We start from the raw sequence: 17826 nt of genomic DNA, 5'->3' as shown, positions 1-17826 counted from the left end.
ATTCACTACTAGTTAGTAGTTAGTACTACCCTTAGCCTCACTACATTCCCGTTTATTATGCCATTCTCGTGAACTAATTGAAATCTTTCATTCCTTCTTCCGAGGAATTTATTCCTGTCTGCTGCGTTTGTTTGTCTCTCTGTCTCTTCGACCTTCTGTGTCTGTGCGAGAGAGAGAGAGAGAGAGAGAGAGAGAGAGAGAGAGAGAGAGCTAAGGTAATTCACGAGCTTCTTCCTTCACATTACCTTGCAAGATAATTTGTCTCCCAAGGTCTTCGGGCAACAACTAACGAGTTGGAATAAGGTAAAGCGAGAAGCAGCATAAAGTAATACTTCTACTTCCGTCCATATGGGAAAAGAATAGGTGAATAATACTTTGTGGAAACTTTTCCTAAACTCTCTCTCTCTCTCTCTCTCTCTCTATATATATATATATATATATATATATATTATATTCTGTGTGAGGGTATGTCTTTTATCTTTGAGCTGGCCGACCATGAAAGCCGAACTACCAACCTTTTCCGTAGGAAAATAGGTTTGTACCAAACAAGCAGCAGGAGTTGGTAACTACAGAGCCCTTTATTGCACTGCAGTGGACTCCACCAGCCTATTTATAAGTAGTCTCTTTGACGACTAGTCCTACCTTTACATGTGCATCCATGATAACTAAAAGTAGACATGGCATCGTGATGGTAGATATAATTGTCTTTTTAGTAGCTCGTGTCATCAGTAAAATTAAATACTTATGGCTAAATTTTGGACCTCCATTTTGAAGCTTAAGCTCTACCCGGGCCCGACTATGAGTCTGGCCCAATTCCAAAGCTTACAAGATTTGGACCTTGGCAATTAAGCAGTATGGACCCAGATGATCCTATGGTTAGTCTTAGCTTTAGTTAAATTCATCTCTGCCACGTCGGATCCCTACATGCATCATGCATGCAGTAGCTCCTTGACAAATACGTGGGCCCTGGATCTATAAGTTACGACAGTAGATTCAGAAGCAGGTCGGACGAATATTAATAAATAGATTCTGCCACGCTGTCAGTTGCCCATACATGGAATTAATAGGTCTGGATCAGGACGGGTTAACTACCTTCTACCAAAGTGCATACTCTCATATAATAATATCTTGATAGATAGATAGATAGATAGATAGATAGATAGATAGAACAAAAGATCTCACTCTGATGATAATAAAAAATGAAAATAAAAAAAACTCAGTCCAACTTGTCTTAATCCTCCACGTAAACAAAGAGAACATATGGACAGTAGCTGGATTTGTGTTATTATATTTGGATAACTGTGGCTCCTAAGTCGTAGCTGCTTGATTGTGAGTGTATTAGCTCATTAGCCTCGCTTGTCTTTTCCCATGACCAGTTTCTATTTATCATTAGATGTCTTATTGAAATCAAAATGAATGGGTCCCACTTATTCAAACTTAGTCAGAGTATAGTCAGGATCGAATAAGATGAGCAATTACTGAAATGATAGCATGAGTCAAGCTTCATGATAAGCGTGTAAAGGGGGGATATCCTTGTTTCCCTTTCTAGATATTCTCAAAGCACGGGTCGTCCTTTTGGTTCGGAATAAAGTCCAGAAGCATATCCGGATAACGATATTCCAAGGATAAAAAAAGTTGAATAAACTCCCTGATAACTTGGTGGAAAGTACGACAAGTTATCCAAATTAACACGCCCCCCCCAATTTAGAGGGGCGTAATTGTAAAAGAGAGAGAGAGAGAGAGAGTCCACCTGATATGGATCTAGCCTTTTGTCAGAGCGCCGCGTTTAATGCCACCCTAGGGGTCTTGTCACCCACCTCACCCCCACCATCTCTCGATTGGTTCACTCAATCACCTCGATCCACGTGTGGGGGCCCCGCCTCTCCCTGCGCTGGGGTCTACAGTCTCCCCAGCACGTGACACCCACTCCTCCTCTTTATCATGTATTTTGCATATTACCCCGAACATTTCAACGAATTTTCGTTTTCCTATCCCCCGATCTCACTTTTGGAGGAGAATAAAGTTTAATTAAGGGCAGGGCTTTATATGAAAAGTGTCGTTATTACTATTTAGGCATGGAAGTGGATTTCCCCTAGCCCACCAGTCTGCAACCCCAGCTGTAGCACTCGCAGCAAACAGGGTCCAATTTTGTCCTGGTTTTCCCTTTTAGGAGACAATATAGTTATTATTGGTACTGCAATCGGGAGAGAGACGAGTAGAGGAAGGGAAGAACCAGCAAGATAAGAGAGTAGTAATTAGTAGTAGCAGTAGTAGAAGTAGTAGTAGAAGTCTCCGAGATGGAAAACGGAAGTGGATCAGCAGCAAGGAGTTGTGGCGGGCATGGAGGTCCCTCTTCCTGGGGTTTCTGGAATCTCGGGTTCGCCTCCCCTTCCCAACACACAGCCAACAGTAGCCTCGGGATCGCGCCGTCCTCCTCCCCTTCGTGCTCCCCGTTCCCCGACCGCCACGTGGCCTCCTCCGGGGACCACAGCCGCGGGGGGGACCACCACCAGCAGCACACGCACCTCACAAGCCTCAAGCTGGGGAAGCGGCCCTACTACGCCGGCGGCCAGGAGTCCCCCGCGGCGAAGAGGGACAAGTCATCAACGGCGGGGGCGATGCTGGTGCCGAGATGCCAGGTCGAGGGCTGCAGCAAAACCCTAGTGGACGCCAAGGACTACCATAAGCGGCATAAGGTGTGCGAGATCCACTCCAAGGCGCCCAAAGTTACAGTGCTCGGCGCCGAGCAGAGGTTTTGCCAGCAATGCAGCAGGTTTTATTTCATTTAATTTCTTGATTTTTTTGATCCGGATTGAGATTTTTGGAGTTCTTAAATCGGGAAATTTTGGGCAGGTTCCATTTGGTTTCGGAGTTCGACGACTCGAAGAGGAGTTGCAGGAGGAGGCTCGCCGGGCACAACGAGCGCCGGAGGAAGGGCAACGCCAACGACTCCGCCCTTAGGAAGTCGCCGCACTCTCTCGGTACAATTTCCAACTCTTTGTATAAAAAATTGCTCCTCTGTTTGGTGAGAGGATATAAAAAATGTTGGAAAATTAAAAGCGGATTTGTTTTTGGAGTAGGTTTGCTAAAAGTAGATTAGTGGAAGTAAAGAGAACATAAGAAAATTACATCTGGATTATAATAAGGAGGTTTGACGCCGGGAAACCGGGAAGGTTTGCGATTGGACATAAAGTTGGGGTTTTGGGCGGAGTATTTTAATAGGGATATAAATTAGGGTTAGGGTTTGGAAAGAGAAGAGCAGAGTAAACAATTTATGAAATATTAGTAAGTGTCTTATCAATGCTGTCAAATCATGCCAGCACGCGGTGGCAGCGCTTTAATGGCGACATTGTTGCGGACTTCACAACCCTTCATGCCGTGGGAGGAGCACTCGCTTATTTTTATTAATTTGGGTTTCACTGTAGAACATGATGGAGCTAGTACAACCTACTCCTCAATGTTATTTAGGAGTCGTCTGCCAGATTGCCACAGTGAGATTGCTGCGGCATCAAATCTAATATCACTTTTTGAGATATCATGGAGGTTTTAGCTTCAATATCCCTGCGACCTCATAAATCTAATGGTGTCGAAACATGTCACTCTTTGGTGTGTCCTGGAGGTTCTGGTAATTAAAAAAGCTTAGAATACTTCCATACCATGCATTATATGTAGCTATATTTGAAAGCGAGTGATTCTGTCACTTGGTCTTGTTATCTACATGCGTTTCTGGGTTTTGCTCCTAATATGGAATTCAAGTTGCAATATTTTGGACGTCTGAGATTTTGTTGGTAGTTGATGCCTCATTGTAGGTTTTTAGCTCATTTTTTTCAAGTGTCATGTAGGAAAGTTACTTTGGTTTGTTTCTCTTTTCTGTCTCTCATTACCTGCGACTACATTGTCTTTAATCAAACATAGACCGTGTTTGTTCTGTGTAGCCTTTCTTTCTATCATGCACCAAATCATATGATCTAGTATCAGCGATCCTTACTGTCAATGTACATCAGAGAAAACTAAATTACGGCTTAATTGTACAACGACGTGAACTCTTAGCACCATTTTCTCTTTACTGTAACTAGAGATAAAACTGATAACTTTTACGGCTTTGATGTATTAATCAACCAGTCTCTTCCTTCACCCTTATATTGTGTTGGATTCACATTAGATGCATTCTCTGTCTTAAGTTTTTGTTTTAAGTCTTAGAATGTATGCACAACCATTCTAACTGCGTAACATATCAGAGAGGATTATCTTTAGTCACTCTGAAGGATTGAAAAACTAATAAATCAGTACAAATATTCTTCTTCTTTTCTTATCTTAAATTATTAGGATATTTAAAGTACCTGGAGGCACTCATTTCATATCTCTGTTACTATCATATCCCTTATGTAGGTCCCCCTAAGTATCTAATTCTTGTGCCTTACACGATTACCTTTCTTTTCTGTAGTATTGTTATATCAAAATCTAATTCAAAAGGTTGTAAAGTAGAACTATGTCAAAAATGTAATGCAAAGTATAATTAATAGCTAATTATATTGCTTGGTTGGATGTACTAATTTGTAAGGAGAATTAAGATATTTATTAGGAAAAGCTTTTTGAAGTGTTAAGATGGACATATTTTGTAAAATTTTATGACAATCAATCTGTTGATTTTTTTTGGTTGATATGTCTATTTATTGGAGTTGAACTTACATCTTTATGCTTGTTTATTGGCGTTTATTGAAATATGATACAACTGGTGCTCTGTCTTCCTATACATGGAGCAAGAACCTTTTAGGCGGATGCACATATATTAGTTTTGTTGCTACATAGCGGTTTTGTGTTTGAGCTCTTTTATACTCGCATGCAAATACCTTGCAAGTGTTAAAATTTTCAATCCCATGCTTTGGTTCCTGCAATTCAACTAGTTGACCTTTCTATTTGCCTATAATCCCACAACTGTTAATTCGTCTTCGGCCCAATACATTTTGACCTAGCACATTCATATTTTGTTGTGAAGCTTTGATAATCAATTAATCATTGGAGTCAAATTTCACTTCTAAAAGTTGCCTTCCATTATGTCAGTATCACAATGCACTGTATTAGATAAGAACCCATTTCCATCTTAGAAGTATAGAAATGCACCCAGTTCTTTTGCACGTTTGTTTCCTTCTCTAGGAGGTTTAATCTGAGAGTGCTCTTGCACTTTACAACTAGTAAGGTATAAGATACTTCAGTTTGCAGATAGTCCATTATCTACCTTGTTAATATGTCTAAATGTGTTCATCTCGGCATGCAATTCATTGTGCCAGAATTTACTAGCAGGTTGAATTGTTCAGTGGTGGCATGAACCTAAGCATTCTAATGCTTTAGGTTATTTATATTTTAAGATATGAAACGCCGACTCCTGAACGTCAGTCTTCCTGCAAGGTCGTTAATCTGGAAATCACTAGATAGGTTTTTAACTAGCTAGCCAACAGGGTATCAAGTTAATCAAGGTTTGAAGTTTCAAACCATTTTACTTTTTTCCAGATCACAAGAACCCTGTGGATAATGATAGAATGGGAATTAAGCTGTAACCGTACTGAATGTTTGACATTCTCTTGGCCATTATTTATGTGTTCTTGGTGGTTTTCTTTTCCCAGCTTTCTGTGATTATCAATGTCTCTGAACTATTCTTATTCCTGCCTTCTTTTCTTTTTTCACAGAAGGCACTGTGGTGGATCACAGATTTTCTCACGGCTCTACTTCACCTGGTCGTGCTCTCTCTCTTCTGTCATCCAAGGCCTCTCCTTGGATTTCAACCTCTGATCTCTCTTCCCGATCCAGTGCTGCTCTTCGCGAGCTCATTGCAGAGAACCGCGCCGCCTTACTTGCCCAGCAACTGTTCTCCGACCGGGGTGGTTGGCACAACTCCTTGTGGATGAACCATTCGGCAATCCCTCACTGGCAACATCAGAACCAGGTGCCATCTCAATCACAGCAGCTTGCTGATGGCTGGAGCCACTTCCAAGAGTCCGGAAACCACGTCACCTTGGATCTCATGCAGGTGCCAACCACTTCTTTTGGAGTCCTATCAGGAAGGAGCAAATCGAAGGATGAAGAAGAGGATTGCTCTGATATTTGGAAATCTTTCGAGGAAACGCATGTAGTTTGAGACTGCTTCATCTTTTACTAAAAGTTGTCACTTTCTAGTTCGACATATTTGTCAACCAATTCAACAATACCATGGATTTAATTAATTATGGCACCTTTTGGTGAAAAGTGGTTTCTATATTTGATTGTTCCACTCCCACTTGTTTTCCCCTGAATAACTCTCGGTCTTGGTACCAGTTCTTTATGCTAACAAGATATATTCTAAAAGTTAGAATTTAAACATTCTTTGCAGTAGTAACTTCTCAAGAGTTTTTGACCGATCTACTTCACCCAGCCCAAAATCTAACTAAATCAACGTCCAATCCGCGATTCTAATAGTTACATCAGATCTCTTTCTTTGTCTATTAGAAACTTAGATCAATAAAACTTTTTTAAGAGGACTAATATTACTGAGCAAATAATATTAAGTAAAAAACGACTACTATACCATAAGTAATTTGCTCGTAAATATAATTTTTTCCTTTATTTAATTGTGAAGAGCAGGTCGGTCAAAACATCAGCTTTTCACCACTGCTCTCAAAAGTTTGCTACATTACATGTCTGGTTGTACAAGTGTCACTAATTTTCTTTTCTTTTACTACCTTAGTTCAGATAAATATACACACAAAAAAATTGTTTCTAGAGTACGGCAGACATTTGGATTCGTGAGCAAGGCTCATCTCACTAGTCCAGATGTTAGCTTTGCATGACGGGTGATTGCTAACTTTAGATAAAAGTACATACAGCCTGCACGAATATCGTAATTAATGCCGACCCAAAGGAAGAAAAACAAAGTAATGTCGGCCAATGGGAGCGATACAACTTTATGGGAGCGGGAGCTTTTTCTCTTTTTGTTTAGTTCTTGACCAATCTATTCATCATGGATATATAAATATAAGATTAGATGCGTTTAGAATTCGGAATATAAATCGTTGGTGCTTTTTCAAAATCCTCTAATAACTTTGATAAGTATGTGAGAAATTTTTGTGTAAGTCGTCGTTTATATTTACAAGTCGATGAATCCAAAAACTTAGTTATATAGAATTTTCTCTTTATAAAATTTAGCATATTTTTTTGGATGATTTAAAATTTTTATAATAATTTTTTAAACACACCTAGTTCCCATATTCCATATGTAAGTTTTTAAAAAAAAATTAAAACATGTAAAAAAAAAATAAAAAACATAGAAAGTTTTGAGAAAAAAACTCTTTTTATGTTCTTATTTTGTTTATAGGAACTTATTAGGATGGAGCTTGGTATCGCAGGCATTGATAGTTCCAATAAATCGATTCTATAATTCTAAGGCCCGGAGACTAGTGGAGAAACACAATGGAACTCAGTTCGCCAAGATAATTGCAGTCTGTAACAAAGAATTCCTTGAGATGTACTAATTTTAAATAATACATAAAACATATGTTAGGTAAGTAGCGAAAGGGAGACCATCAAACACTTAAAAAGACCCTAATACTACAATACATCTGATTGGATATAAAATCTATCAAATTTATTTATTAGTCTAAAAAATAAAAATATTATCTATTTAAGTCAGATCTACTTTTTGGACCTATCAACATGTGTTTGAGCTTGAAAGTGAATAAAAATATTATAATATAAAATATAAAAATTATTATTTTCTTATTTCTCAAGTTCATAAAATAGTTGGTGAGTTAATAATTATAATACACTTAACTTTTAAGTGATCAAACTCTTGTGAAGTATATTTTGAAAGGAGAATAATTAATGGAGGATCTTAGTTGTAACGTATGATACGTGCATAGGTTATATATAAGTAGAGGAGAAAAGGTTAGCAAAATGAGTGCAAGGAATTAATTAATGTGCATGAGAACAAATTAAGGCACTCCATAAGATACTGTTTTATATCAAGGTACCAATATGCAGGAAGCTTCCTCAGGTGAGTGAATAGTAGTAGTAATAATAACATTAATAAATATGCAGTAAAGATTTCCGAACAGTCTCCATCTCTCTTGCTCTGGGAATGGAGAAGATTCCATCTCCGTTGGCCTTATGCTTCCAACTCCTCCTAAAGCAAGCTGACAAGATCATCAGAAACCATGCCTTTCTCCTTAATCGTACGTTAGGAATCGCTGCTTAAGTTTTTGTTTATTATATATCCCTAATCATAGATTAATTCACACAATAACATTTAAAAGCATGCAACTGTACTGCTAAACTTTGTCACCTTTCTCTTTTTAAACTTCATAGTTAGAAGTTAGATTAATAACCAAGAGATAGAGAAGTGGTTGCACCCATAAGTTGAGATTAACATGACTTTTATTACTAAAGAGAACTAATCGAAAGACACAACGAACAATCTCCTAAGACAAAAGCTAGAAATACTCAAAACTAATAACCTACTTATTCTGATAGATCCCTCCGATGCTGTAATCGTCCTCGGTTTCATCAACCCAGCTGGAAAACCTCTGCTCGGTGCCGCGGAAATCGCCGAGTTGCGGCAGGAGAGGAAAACTAGCTGGCGAGATGCCGCATCCGAGCCCGAGGGACATATGAGGTGCCGGCGGCGGCGGCGCCACCGGAGATGATGATACGTGAGTCACTGACGACTCCGTGTTGCTATTATTAGTATTATCATTATTATTGTTATCAGAAATATTGTTACTGCTGATGGATGTGAATATGACCTCTTTCTTAACTCCGGGGTTGGTGGTGGCAGTAACACTAGTGATGCTGTAAGGGTTTGTCTTAGAGGCATCATTTGTTGCAGTAGTAGTGGTAGTAGCAGTAATGGTAGCCTGCGAGTTGATCGTAGCCGTTGATAGGTCTTGAGACTTCCTCCGACGACGATTGTGATCGGCCAGCCGCTTCCGGCAGCTCCTCTTTCCCTGATCAAACTCCGATAGCACATGAAACCTATGCGTATATATGCAGATGTTATTAGGTTAAACTTTCGGATGAACTAGTTATCTAGCATGGTATTAGATATAAAACTCTACCTGCTGCATTGCTGGCAGAAGCGCTGCGAGAGGCCGGCGGCGATAACAATCGAAGCCTTGGAGTGGAATTCACACACCTTATGGCGGCGGTGGTAGTGCTTTGCATTCGTCAAGTCAGCACCGCAGCCATCCACCTGGCACCGAGCTGTGCGCGTCCGACGGCGAAACACACGTGGCGCCACCGCCAGCTCATCCTCTGGCGACCTCGACGAGAAGTAGGTGCGCACGCCGAGGTTCAGCCCTATCCTGGCTGGCGCATGTGGCGGCAATGCCATGCCGTACCTCTGGTGACACGAAGACGACGACGTCGACGACGGCGAGAAGAGCGGCGCTGCCGCCACCAAAGGGTGCGATTGCCCGAAGAAACCGCCCATGCCGCCGATACTCCCGAGGCCCTGTCCGACGTAGTGATCGAACACCGTGCGATCCTGCTGGCCAGTGTCCGCTCCGGAGTTATCCCCGAAGAGCATCATTGCCGCCGCCGTGGCGGCTGGGTTGCCCCATTCGTACTCCATCATCATCTTCACTTCCTTAATCTCTTAATCCTTTGTCTATATATAGCTCCTACCAATACCGATCTCTCTACTCTACACTGAAGAGTGAAGAGTGATAACTATAATTAAGAAAGCTAGACGTCAACCCTTTTCTTTTTTCACACTTAATGGACTTCCTAGAACGGTGTAACTGCTTATATAAGCGAAAATTTACCGACGTAATCGAACCCAAGTTCACTGTTAACGCACAACGATAAGGTTAAATTTGACTATCTAAATATTATATATAATTACCCTTACCCCATGGTAATTGGAAGGGGAAGTATTGCCTCGATTACAAAAAGTTTGGTGAAATGGTAACTCGACGAGTGCTGTCGGATCACGTCGCGGAATAGTCGGCCCCCGCAATATGGGCCGTCCGATCCGAAACTGGCGTACTGATGGGGGGGGTGTACACGTGGTCCCTCCCCATCGGATACTTCCGAAAAGCACTGCCCCCTGTGCGGCTCTGACACCCGGAAGCTTGTATGCACCTTCCTAGTTGGTGACGTCGTGGTCACGCCCTCGTTACGGCTCTGCAACTCTTAGCCCTTCACTTTGCCCAATATTACGGTTCCAACCAGTGTAAACAGAACAAGGTATAAGTATAATATTTATGGATGTAATAAGTTTCCGTAGTTATATTGCGGAAGGAGGGGTGAAAGTTTCATGGTATCTACGTACAAAACTACAACGTGTTATCAAGTGCCATTAATTTATTCTTCCGGACGCTTGCGAGAGTTAGTTGGCTGTCGGTTTACGTACAGCATCACACCCTTTTCAGCATTTGACTACTTTCTTTTTTATTTTTGGAAAAATTTATAAATACCAGGGTACATTTTCTACTTGTATTATGATTGCTACTGGACGATATTTATTATTTAATCATTGTTTAATGATCGGTTATTATATAAATAAACTAAGTTTATTATTTATAATAAAAGGGGAACCAAAATTTAGAGTAGGATGAAAAATATTTAGATATTTTAACATTTTTATTTTAGAAGTGAGGGCACTTAAGTGCCAATAAATTATTCTTCTGGATTTTAATGCCTCAAAAACTTTCTATTAGTTTTCTTAACGATTGATTACCGTAAGAATAAGTTAACTACAGCTACAAAATAACCTTAATATCCTTAAGCAAGTTTGTAAAATAAGAGATACTTTAAGTTTTTACATGTAAAAGAATATTTTCTTTTCATTAACTACCTGAGTAAAAATCAATTCAGAGTACTCTCAGAGACAATAAAACTAAATACAAGTGGTTTAATGATAATTATCCATATTATATAATATAAATAATTAATAATAACAAATATATATTTTTGATAATTTTATTTTTATATTATTTAAAAAGCTAAAGTAACTAACAACTCATAATATTCTAGATAATATAATATGGTACGCAACTATATCAACACTCATAATACTCTCATAGCTTAGCCAAAGCACTAAGCTGTACAGTTCAAGCTCCTAGGTAATAACAAGTCATTGCTTCGAACTAAATGTCGTTGAGCTATCACTCTAATATAATATGCCGGCGAGCAACACCATATACGCTAACCAAGCAACTGTATAATTTTTCCTCGAACCTACGGCCTTCTCGATCGCAAGATGGGTGCCCTACAAAGCTGTTGTAATGCTGGGAGGCAGCATTTGACTACCTTGCACGTCGCTCGATCTAATTGGCGAACTCGTAACTATGGCTGAAGTTCGTGGAAGGATCTGGTGGTTCACTACATCTATTAATAATTTCCCACCGGAACTTGTTCCAGTGGGATCTACTACACTGTCGGATGAGCAGAAAAAAGGAGACTAATAATAAATTTTGTTTTCATTTGGTAGAGAAGATAAATTATATCATCAACCTGAGTCTCACTCTGTCCATCATCTTCTTCTCTTTTTTACTACTATTTTGGTCGATTATCTTCTTCTTTTTCTTCTTCTTTTTACGTTCAATTAACACGTCTCCAAGGTGAATTTATAAGCCCATGCCACACACAGTAGTAAATATTAATTAGCAATGGTTATGGTACTCCATGAAGGGGTAACAAAAAGGAGAGAAGGTGAGGATATAATGATTATTTAAAAACAAAAATACCAACGTTGCCAAAAAAGACGAAAGATATTAGATAGTTAGAGATATTAAAATATTGCAAAATTAATAAAAATAAAATAAAAAGATCTATGCGTAGGTAATTTTTTCTGTCCTTGTTTATATATACGACAAAAAGAAAGAAAAAGAAAAAAGTTGGCCTCCTCTACTTTTCTCTCCCTTTCTTCCCACTTTTAGAGTGGAAATTTTTGTTGACCCATCACTATCCGACAATGAGGTGAGCCGAGTACAGAATCCAACACCCGATAGTGGCTATAGTAGAAAAATGAGATAAACGATTATAGAGACTTGCCCTAGCAACTTCTCTGTGACAACTATATACTATATACTCAATAATGGCCTCATTAAGTTGGTACATAGGGAGTTATTAAGAATAACTTCGTGTGCATATGCAAATTAAATACATGTTTAAGTGTATACATTCTTCTTTTGACAAAAAAACATTGAAACAAATAAAAAGCATCACATCGGAATGTAACTGTTTGGACTTATCAAGCCCAAGGGCAAACAAAAAACAACCTATCCTCCCTTACAACTAAATATAATGGTCAATTAGCCTTCTCCCTCTACAGACTTGCCCAGTAAAAAAAAAAAGGGAGGTTATATGCTGGAGGTCTTCCACAGTTTTGGGCTTGTCGGTAAACACTTGACTATTTCTTTCAAACCAAATATTAAGCATGAGGGCCGCAATCCTAATGAGAGTCCATTTCTTTAGTTCAATTTTTTTTATTCATTTTGTGTCAAAAAATTAATCTTTAGCATGTTTAGAAGTACTGGTTATTCTAATAGCAAGAGCCAATTTTCTAATAAACTTCTTCACATATTGTATCTCACAAAAAGATGGTTCACAGATTTCTCCTTTGACGCAGCCAGTCTTACCATTCTAGTTATAATAATAAACTATAGTGACACCGTCAGTGTCACTAAAAATAAAATTTTATCCATTTTTTAGTGTTTGGTTTATCACAAAATAATGATAACTGTGCATAAAGAAATGATGTTGGTTACTTTCTATCTTAATTACATATTGACTCTCAATTATAATATATTTAACTAAACCAAACATTAATTTATACGATATAATTATTCATTATCATTTTGTTAATAAAATATATTATTTGACAATATCAAATTATCATCGTGATATATCGTTTATATAATAATATATAGATAATTATGTTTGATATTTTGTTCTTAAAAAAATGTTAAAAAAGTTATTTTGTAAAGAGAATATCATTTTATATATTTATTAGTCTACAACAAGATATTATGCTTATTACGCCCCTACACCTGTGGTAGAATTTTGTGTATAAATTATCTCGTGTAATATCTATGTAAGATTTGAGTAAAACATCGATAAATTAGTGTTTATTTACAAAGTATATATATGGAAAACTTAATTCATGAATATTATCCTTTATGCAACAATCAAATGCGACATTATTTGTTTGCGTTTCGTAATCTCAGATATCAAGTATATTTACCTACAACGAGGCCTGACATTGTTAGCAGAACTTCCAGGAGGCATCTGCAAAGCCTGCATTCGACAGTACTGGACTTGAGTCATCTGAGCATTATGACTAGATCTTACAATGGTTTTAAATAGACAAATCAAGAAAATTAAGCTGAAAATTAGCTACATAAAAGATGATACAAAAAACTCATGACTTGCACTGTCCATCTCCAGTCTATAATTAATTAAGATGGTTAGATATTCAAATCCAATACTAGAACCACTGGATACTAATTTTGCTATCTCATGCAAAATTATTATCACTATTACAATTTCCAAACTATTTACCAAAATTATTATTTTTTGACAAAAGCCAAGATATTGGACGGTTTCATTTCGCAATATCCCATAATGGTATCCATACAAAAGCTGTTTATATCATATACACAACATCAAATACCAAGTATCAGACAAATAGAACCGAAGGTGAAAGAAATGTAGCATCTAACACAAGGACACAAAAATATCAATGCAGAGGGAAAGCAATGAAACTAGTAGCCCAGATTATTAAATCACTTTTTCAACCAGCAAAACTTACATGTCAGCAACTTCGTAAATAATTTGAAAATTACAGTAAAGTGGTAGTAACTTTTGCTTTTGATCAAGTAGAAAACTTATGACCTTCCAATCAGATTCCGAAACAAAAAACACGAGCAATTTTGATTATTTGCCTATACAGATTCCATAATCTCAGTTGAATCAGAAGACTTTGGAATTATTTATCAGCCTTTCTGTGCCCCAGTCTGACCCCAAGGTCCCCAACTGCAAAATTTATGCTTTAGTAATCCATATACATCCTCTATACACCAGAAAACTTTTAACATATAAACATTGCTCAACTTGAAAGACACTAGTTCAAGCAGCATTCAAATAATTGGTAATTAGTACTTGACGTTAACTTAGCAAGACCAACAGCTTAATTAGGCTGCCGGTTATGTTTACAGTATCGAGCTTCAACAACCAAACATGAGATCAACATATCTTAACATTGACAATAATTACATGCTGCAGCCCATAAACCATGGAGTACTTAAAGAGATCGAGAAAATGAAGGTGGACATCACTGAGTTCTTCAAGCAGCCTTCGGACAAGAAGCCTATGAACATCAGCCAAGCAGCTCGAAGGCAATAGCCAAGCCTTCGTGCACTCTAGCTAGAAGTTCGACCAGTTGCATCCAGGGACAAGAGATCCTGGCCAACTGACCCTCCAGTACTCAGGTCCATAGAGATTTTGCTGCAAAAATATCACATGAATATATATATATGGAATTTACCTCTGGTAAAACTTGCTTCCCAGTTTTAACATAAAATTTATAGTCCTCTTATTAGTCGATTCGAAAAAAAAAGGGAGGACAGTCATAGCTTGGAAGGTTTTAACAGTGGAACAGCGCTTATTCTTGACGGACAAAAGATTTATTATAGGAAAAAAAATAGGAGCATTCAGTAATTACTGGGTCATTTGTCAAGCATCTGAACCAGTATCTGGAAACAAATGCAATTCCTAGATGACTATCTGGATTGATTCAATAGTTCAAATTTGGAGAATTCATTAATTCCAGCATGAATTATAACTATCATTACCCAATAAGTACAGTTGAAAAAAAAATACCAATTCAACACCATTTAGGAAAATTAATGACTATGAACAACATGAATACACTAAAACAATAGTTTTTATGGCCCATGTGGCACTCCAATTCCATAGTCACATGAAGTTTTCTCTAAGTTCTAATTAGACATACTAGTTTGGTAGCCAATTGGTCTCAAATATCACTTAGGTGGAAGAAGCCCGGGTCCACACAAGCATATATAGTGAAGCTTAGCAGACTTGTCTTTGGAGAATTCTAAATCAGCTAACAGACTAGATCAATCACAGGAAGCTTTATACCATCATGGCAAACAGCTAATATACTTTAGCTTCAGGCCCGATGTACCTTTGTGGGATATAACTTATGCCACTGATAGATGCATATCCCCATACTCTATATAGTTTTCTTCAAGCATTTCTAGCAAAGCAGTTCTTTTTGCCAAAGAAAAGGAACAACCTAAGAGATTTGTATATGAAATAAGGTGTGAACAACTATGCATCTTTAATGCTCATCTCCTGTAGGGGGGGTGATATGGCAACATATCAGCTACCTACCTGATGATCAATTTCTTTTCTTTTCTTTTTTGTTTCACACCATCCAGAGATGTTGCTATATTAGTGTAGCAACCCAATTTTAGATGGAACAGATAGAAATAAAAAGACTAATTTTCATTAACCATGCTTATTGGTAAAAAAATGACTAGGCTTTGATGTCCTATACCTTGGTTCAAAATATTAACTGTGCTTGAGATTTAAACATATTCATGCAAATAAATCTATGATATTTAATTAATAACAACAATTTGAAAGCTAGTACGCAATTAGATAAAAGAAACCGTTCATACAATAAGGAACTTTGAAGGAAGTGAGATTGAATGTTGAACATAATTAGTCTGGTATACTGATAATTAAGTACATTAGTTACCTGTGCTTCCCTGAGATCTATTTAGGTTTGTCTGTTAGAGTGACCATAGACCTGACAATACTAGGACTGACTTTGTCAGCAAGGGCTCCTCTTTCTGAGATCAAGAATGATTTCTCCTTTACATAGCTCTGAAGCTTCTTCGTTTCATAGTCCAATCGCTCTTGATCTGCACCACAAGAAAAGATAATAAATATAGCAGCCTGTTGACTATTTCTTGATCATTTGATCAGTTTAACATAGAGGAACTGAAGTAGATGGACAGTATTCTTTGGAAACCAGACAGTTTTGGCCAAATACAGGTAAAATTCTTGCACATTTGTGGTTACAGATGCTATAATGTTATAGGATAACCAGAACAATCACAGCAAATGGATGGGAGCAAGAAGTTATTGCTAGGAGGGGACATTAGAGTTCATAACCTCATATAAACAATTTTATATGAAAAAAATATGTTTAACCTAAAATACCATTAGTATTCCCTCTCCCCCTCCTCTGGGCAACACCGCCAAAGGACACTATAGAGGCCTTATAAGTATGCCTGGATTTAGGGTCTAGCTTTAGTGCTTTACAATAGTCAACGTGCTTGTGCTCAGATCAAGTCCTATACAAATGAATGACCATGTGTGAAGCACCTCTATTGTATGAAAACCTAGGCATACAGTGAGCTTAACATAACAAAGACTGACAACAAGCAGAGGGTTAGAATATAAGGTAATCCTAGAACTGTAAAATAATACTCCTACAACCCATGATATTACTTGCCTTTTCTGAAAATTTTCTGGATGTCTACCTTATGTGATAATATCTCTGCTCCCATAGTCAATCACAACAGAGGCTACTACGCAGATCAAATATTAATTACTCTTAGTATGCCACATATCATGGTCAGAAGGGCCATCTTGAAATATTCAAATAACACAAGATTGTGTAGAACTAATTCTTTCAACCATCAAGTTAGAAAGTACCGTTCTCTAAAATGGTGTGTGCAGCGTGAAATGGCATGCGAACAAATATATCAGATCCTGGAAACATCGTCCATGTATGTTCCTTTGAATCATGATTTCCACAGGTCGGACATATCTCCTGCACTAACTCCTTTGATTTGGTTCCCTCAATCTCTTTCATTATAACCTCAAAGGGCGATGGAACACTGCTTCTGGTTGTTCGAGCTTTCTTTCTGAGAGCTGTTAAGGCCTCCCGGTTACCATTCCGCAGTCTGTCATTTTCAACCAGCTGTTTACCAGAGCAAAAGTTATAATTAAAACTACAAAATTCAAAGACTAGCATAAACCGACTAAAGTGACTTTAACCTGATGCCTTGCCAAAAGGAGTTCTTCAGCTTCAGTTTCAATCTCCATTAACGTCTGCTGGAGTTGCTTCATACCAGGGTCCATTGTAACACTGCACATATGTTTTATTAGATCTTTTCAGTCTCCATAAGGGATAACGATCATCTAATCATCGCTAAGTGTCGAGTACGAATTAAGAGTACAAAGATTGGAGGAAATCCATATCAAAATTTCTCTACAAGGAAGACAAGATCATGGTGTATGCTTTTAATTTTAAAATTCGAAAAATGACAAAATAAGGTCATAGGAGGCCAAAGGGTCTTCCTCTCTTCTTAGAGGAACCATACCAAAAGCCACAAACCAAATCAAAAGGCATCTGAGAACAAGAAACCGCAAAAGAAAAGGAAAAACAACCCGAGAGGCCAACAAAGCCGAGGGATACAACCACCGCCGTATTGAGACATTACCAATCGGATCTACCGCCAGGATGAGACAACTACCCGTCAAGGACCACAATCACCGCCGGGGAAAGCCACCGCAAACTCTTCTCTTCTCCGTCGCTGCGGGATCCGACTAGTTGGAGACCCCAAGCCGTCAGTCCAAGAGGCAAAACCCTAAGACAGAGAAGGGAGAAGAACTGGTCGGAGAAACCGAGCAGACCGGAGAGAGACGACTGGAGGGAGAAATAAATCTCACGCCCAATCATTTATATAGAAGCGGGTTAAAATACAACGCAACAGGTCGGGTCGGGTTTGAGTTGAAGAACTGATCCAATAAACC

At 38.3% G+C, this 17826-nt stretch overlaps 3 protein-coding genes across 4 annotated transcripts; 1 reads left to right on the top strand and 2 right to left on the bottom strand.

The window, feature by feature from the left end:
• The first annotated feature begins 2048 nt into the window (after nt 1–2048).
• On the top strand, nt 2049–6240 carry LOC140783257 (squamosa promoter-binding-like protein 7). Its single transcript, XM_073130073.1, has 3 exons — nt 2049–2773; nt 2854–2981; nt 5685–6240. Exons 1-3 carry the CDS (start codon nt 2298–2300, stop codon nt 6131–6133), a joined length of 1053 nt encoding a protein of 350 aa, XP_072986174.1. The 5' UTR covers nt 2049–2297; the 3' UTR covers nt 6134–6240.
• A 2145-nt stretch (nt 6241–8385) lies between these two features.
• On the bottom strand, nt 8386–9749 carry LOC140783628 (uncharacterized). Its single transcript, XM_073130570.1, has 2 exons — nt 9084–9749; nt 8386–9000 (listed from the first exon to the last, which is right to left on the bottom strand). Exons 1-2 carry the CDS (start codon nt 9602–9604, stop codon nt 8484–8486), a joined length of 1038 nt encoding a protein of 345 aa, XP_072986671.1. The 5' UTR covers nt 9605–9749; the 3' UTR covers nt 8386–8483.
• A 4186-nt stretch (nt 9750–13935) lies between these two features.
• Nucleotides 13936–17748, bottom strand: LOC140783629 (uncharacterized). Of its 2 annotated transcripts, none has more exons than XM_073130571.1 (5): nt 17514–17748; nt 17068–17158; nt 16723–16990; nt 15758–15923; nt 13936–14478 (listed from the first exon to the last, which is right to left on the bottom strand). In XM_073130571.1, the coding sequence occupies exons 2-4, from the start codon at nt 17149–17151 to the stop codon at nt 15775–15777; spliced, it is 501 nt and encodes a 166-aa protein (XP_072986672.1). In that variant the 5' UTR covers nt 17152–17158; nt 17514–17748; the 3' UTR covers nt 13936–14478; nt 15758–15774. The 2 variants fall into 2 exon arrangements, with proteins under 2 accessions (XP_072986672.1, XP_072986673.1); XM_073130572.1 differs by having other exon boundaries at nt 17547–17731.
• Nucleotides 17749–17826: the final 78 nt, after the last annotated feature.

The sequence above is a fragment of the Typha latifolia genome, chromosome 3 (assembly GCF_019914945.1).
Source record: "Typha latifolia isolate L0001 chromosome 3, TyphaL0001v2, whole genome shotgun sequence".
Lineage (NCBI taxonomy): Eukaryota > Viridiplantae > Streptophyta > Magnoliopsida > Poales > Typhaceae > Typha > Typha latifolia.
Note: the sequence above shows the minus strand (reverse complement) of the source record. Positions and strands in the feature narration are given on the sequence as shown.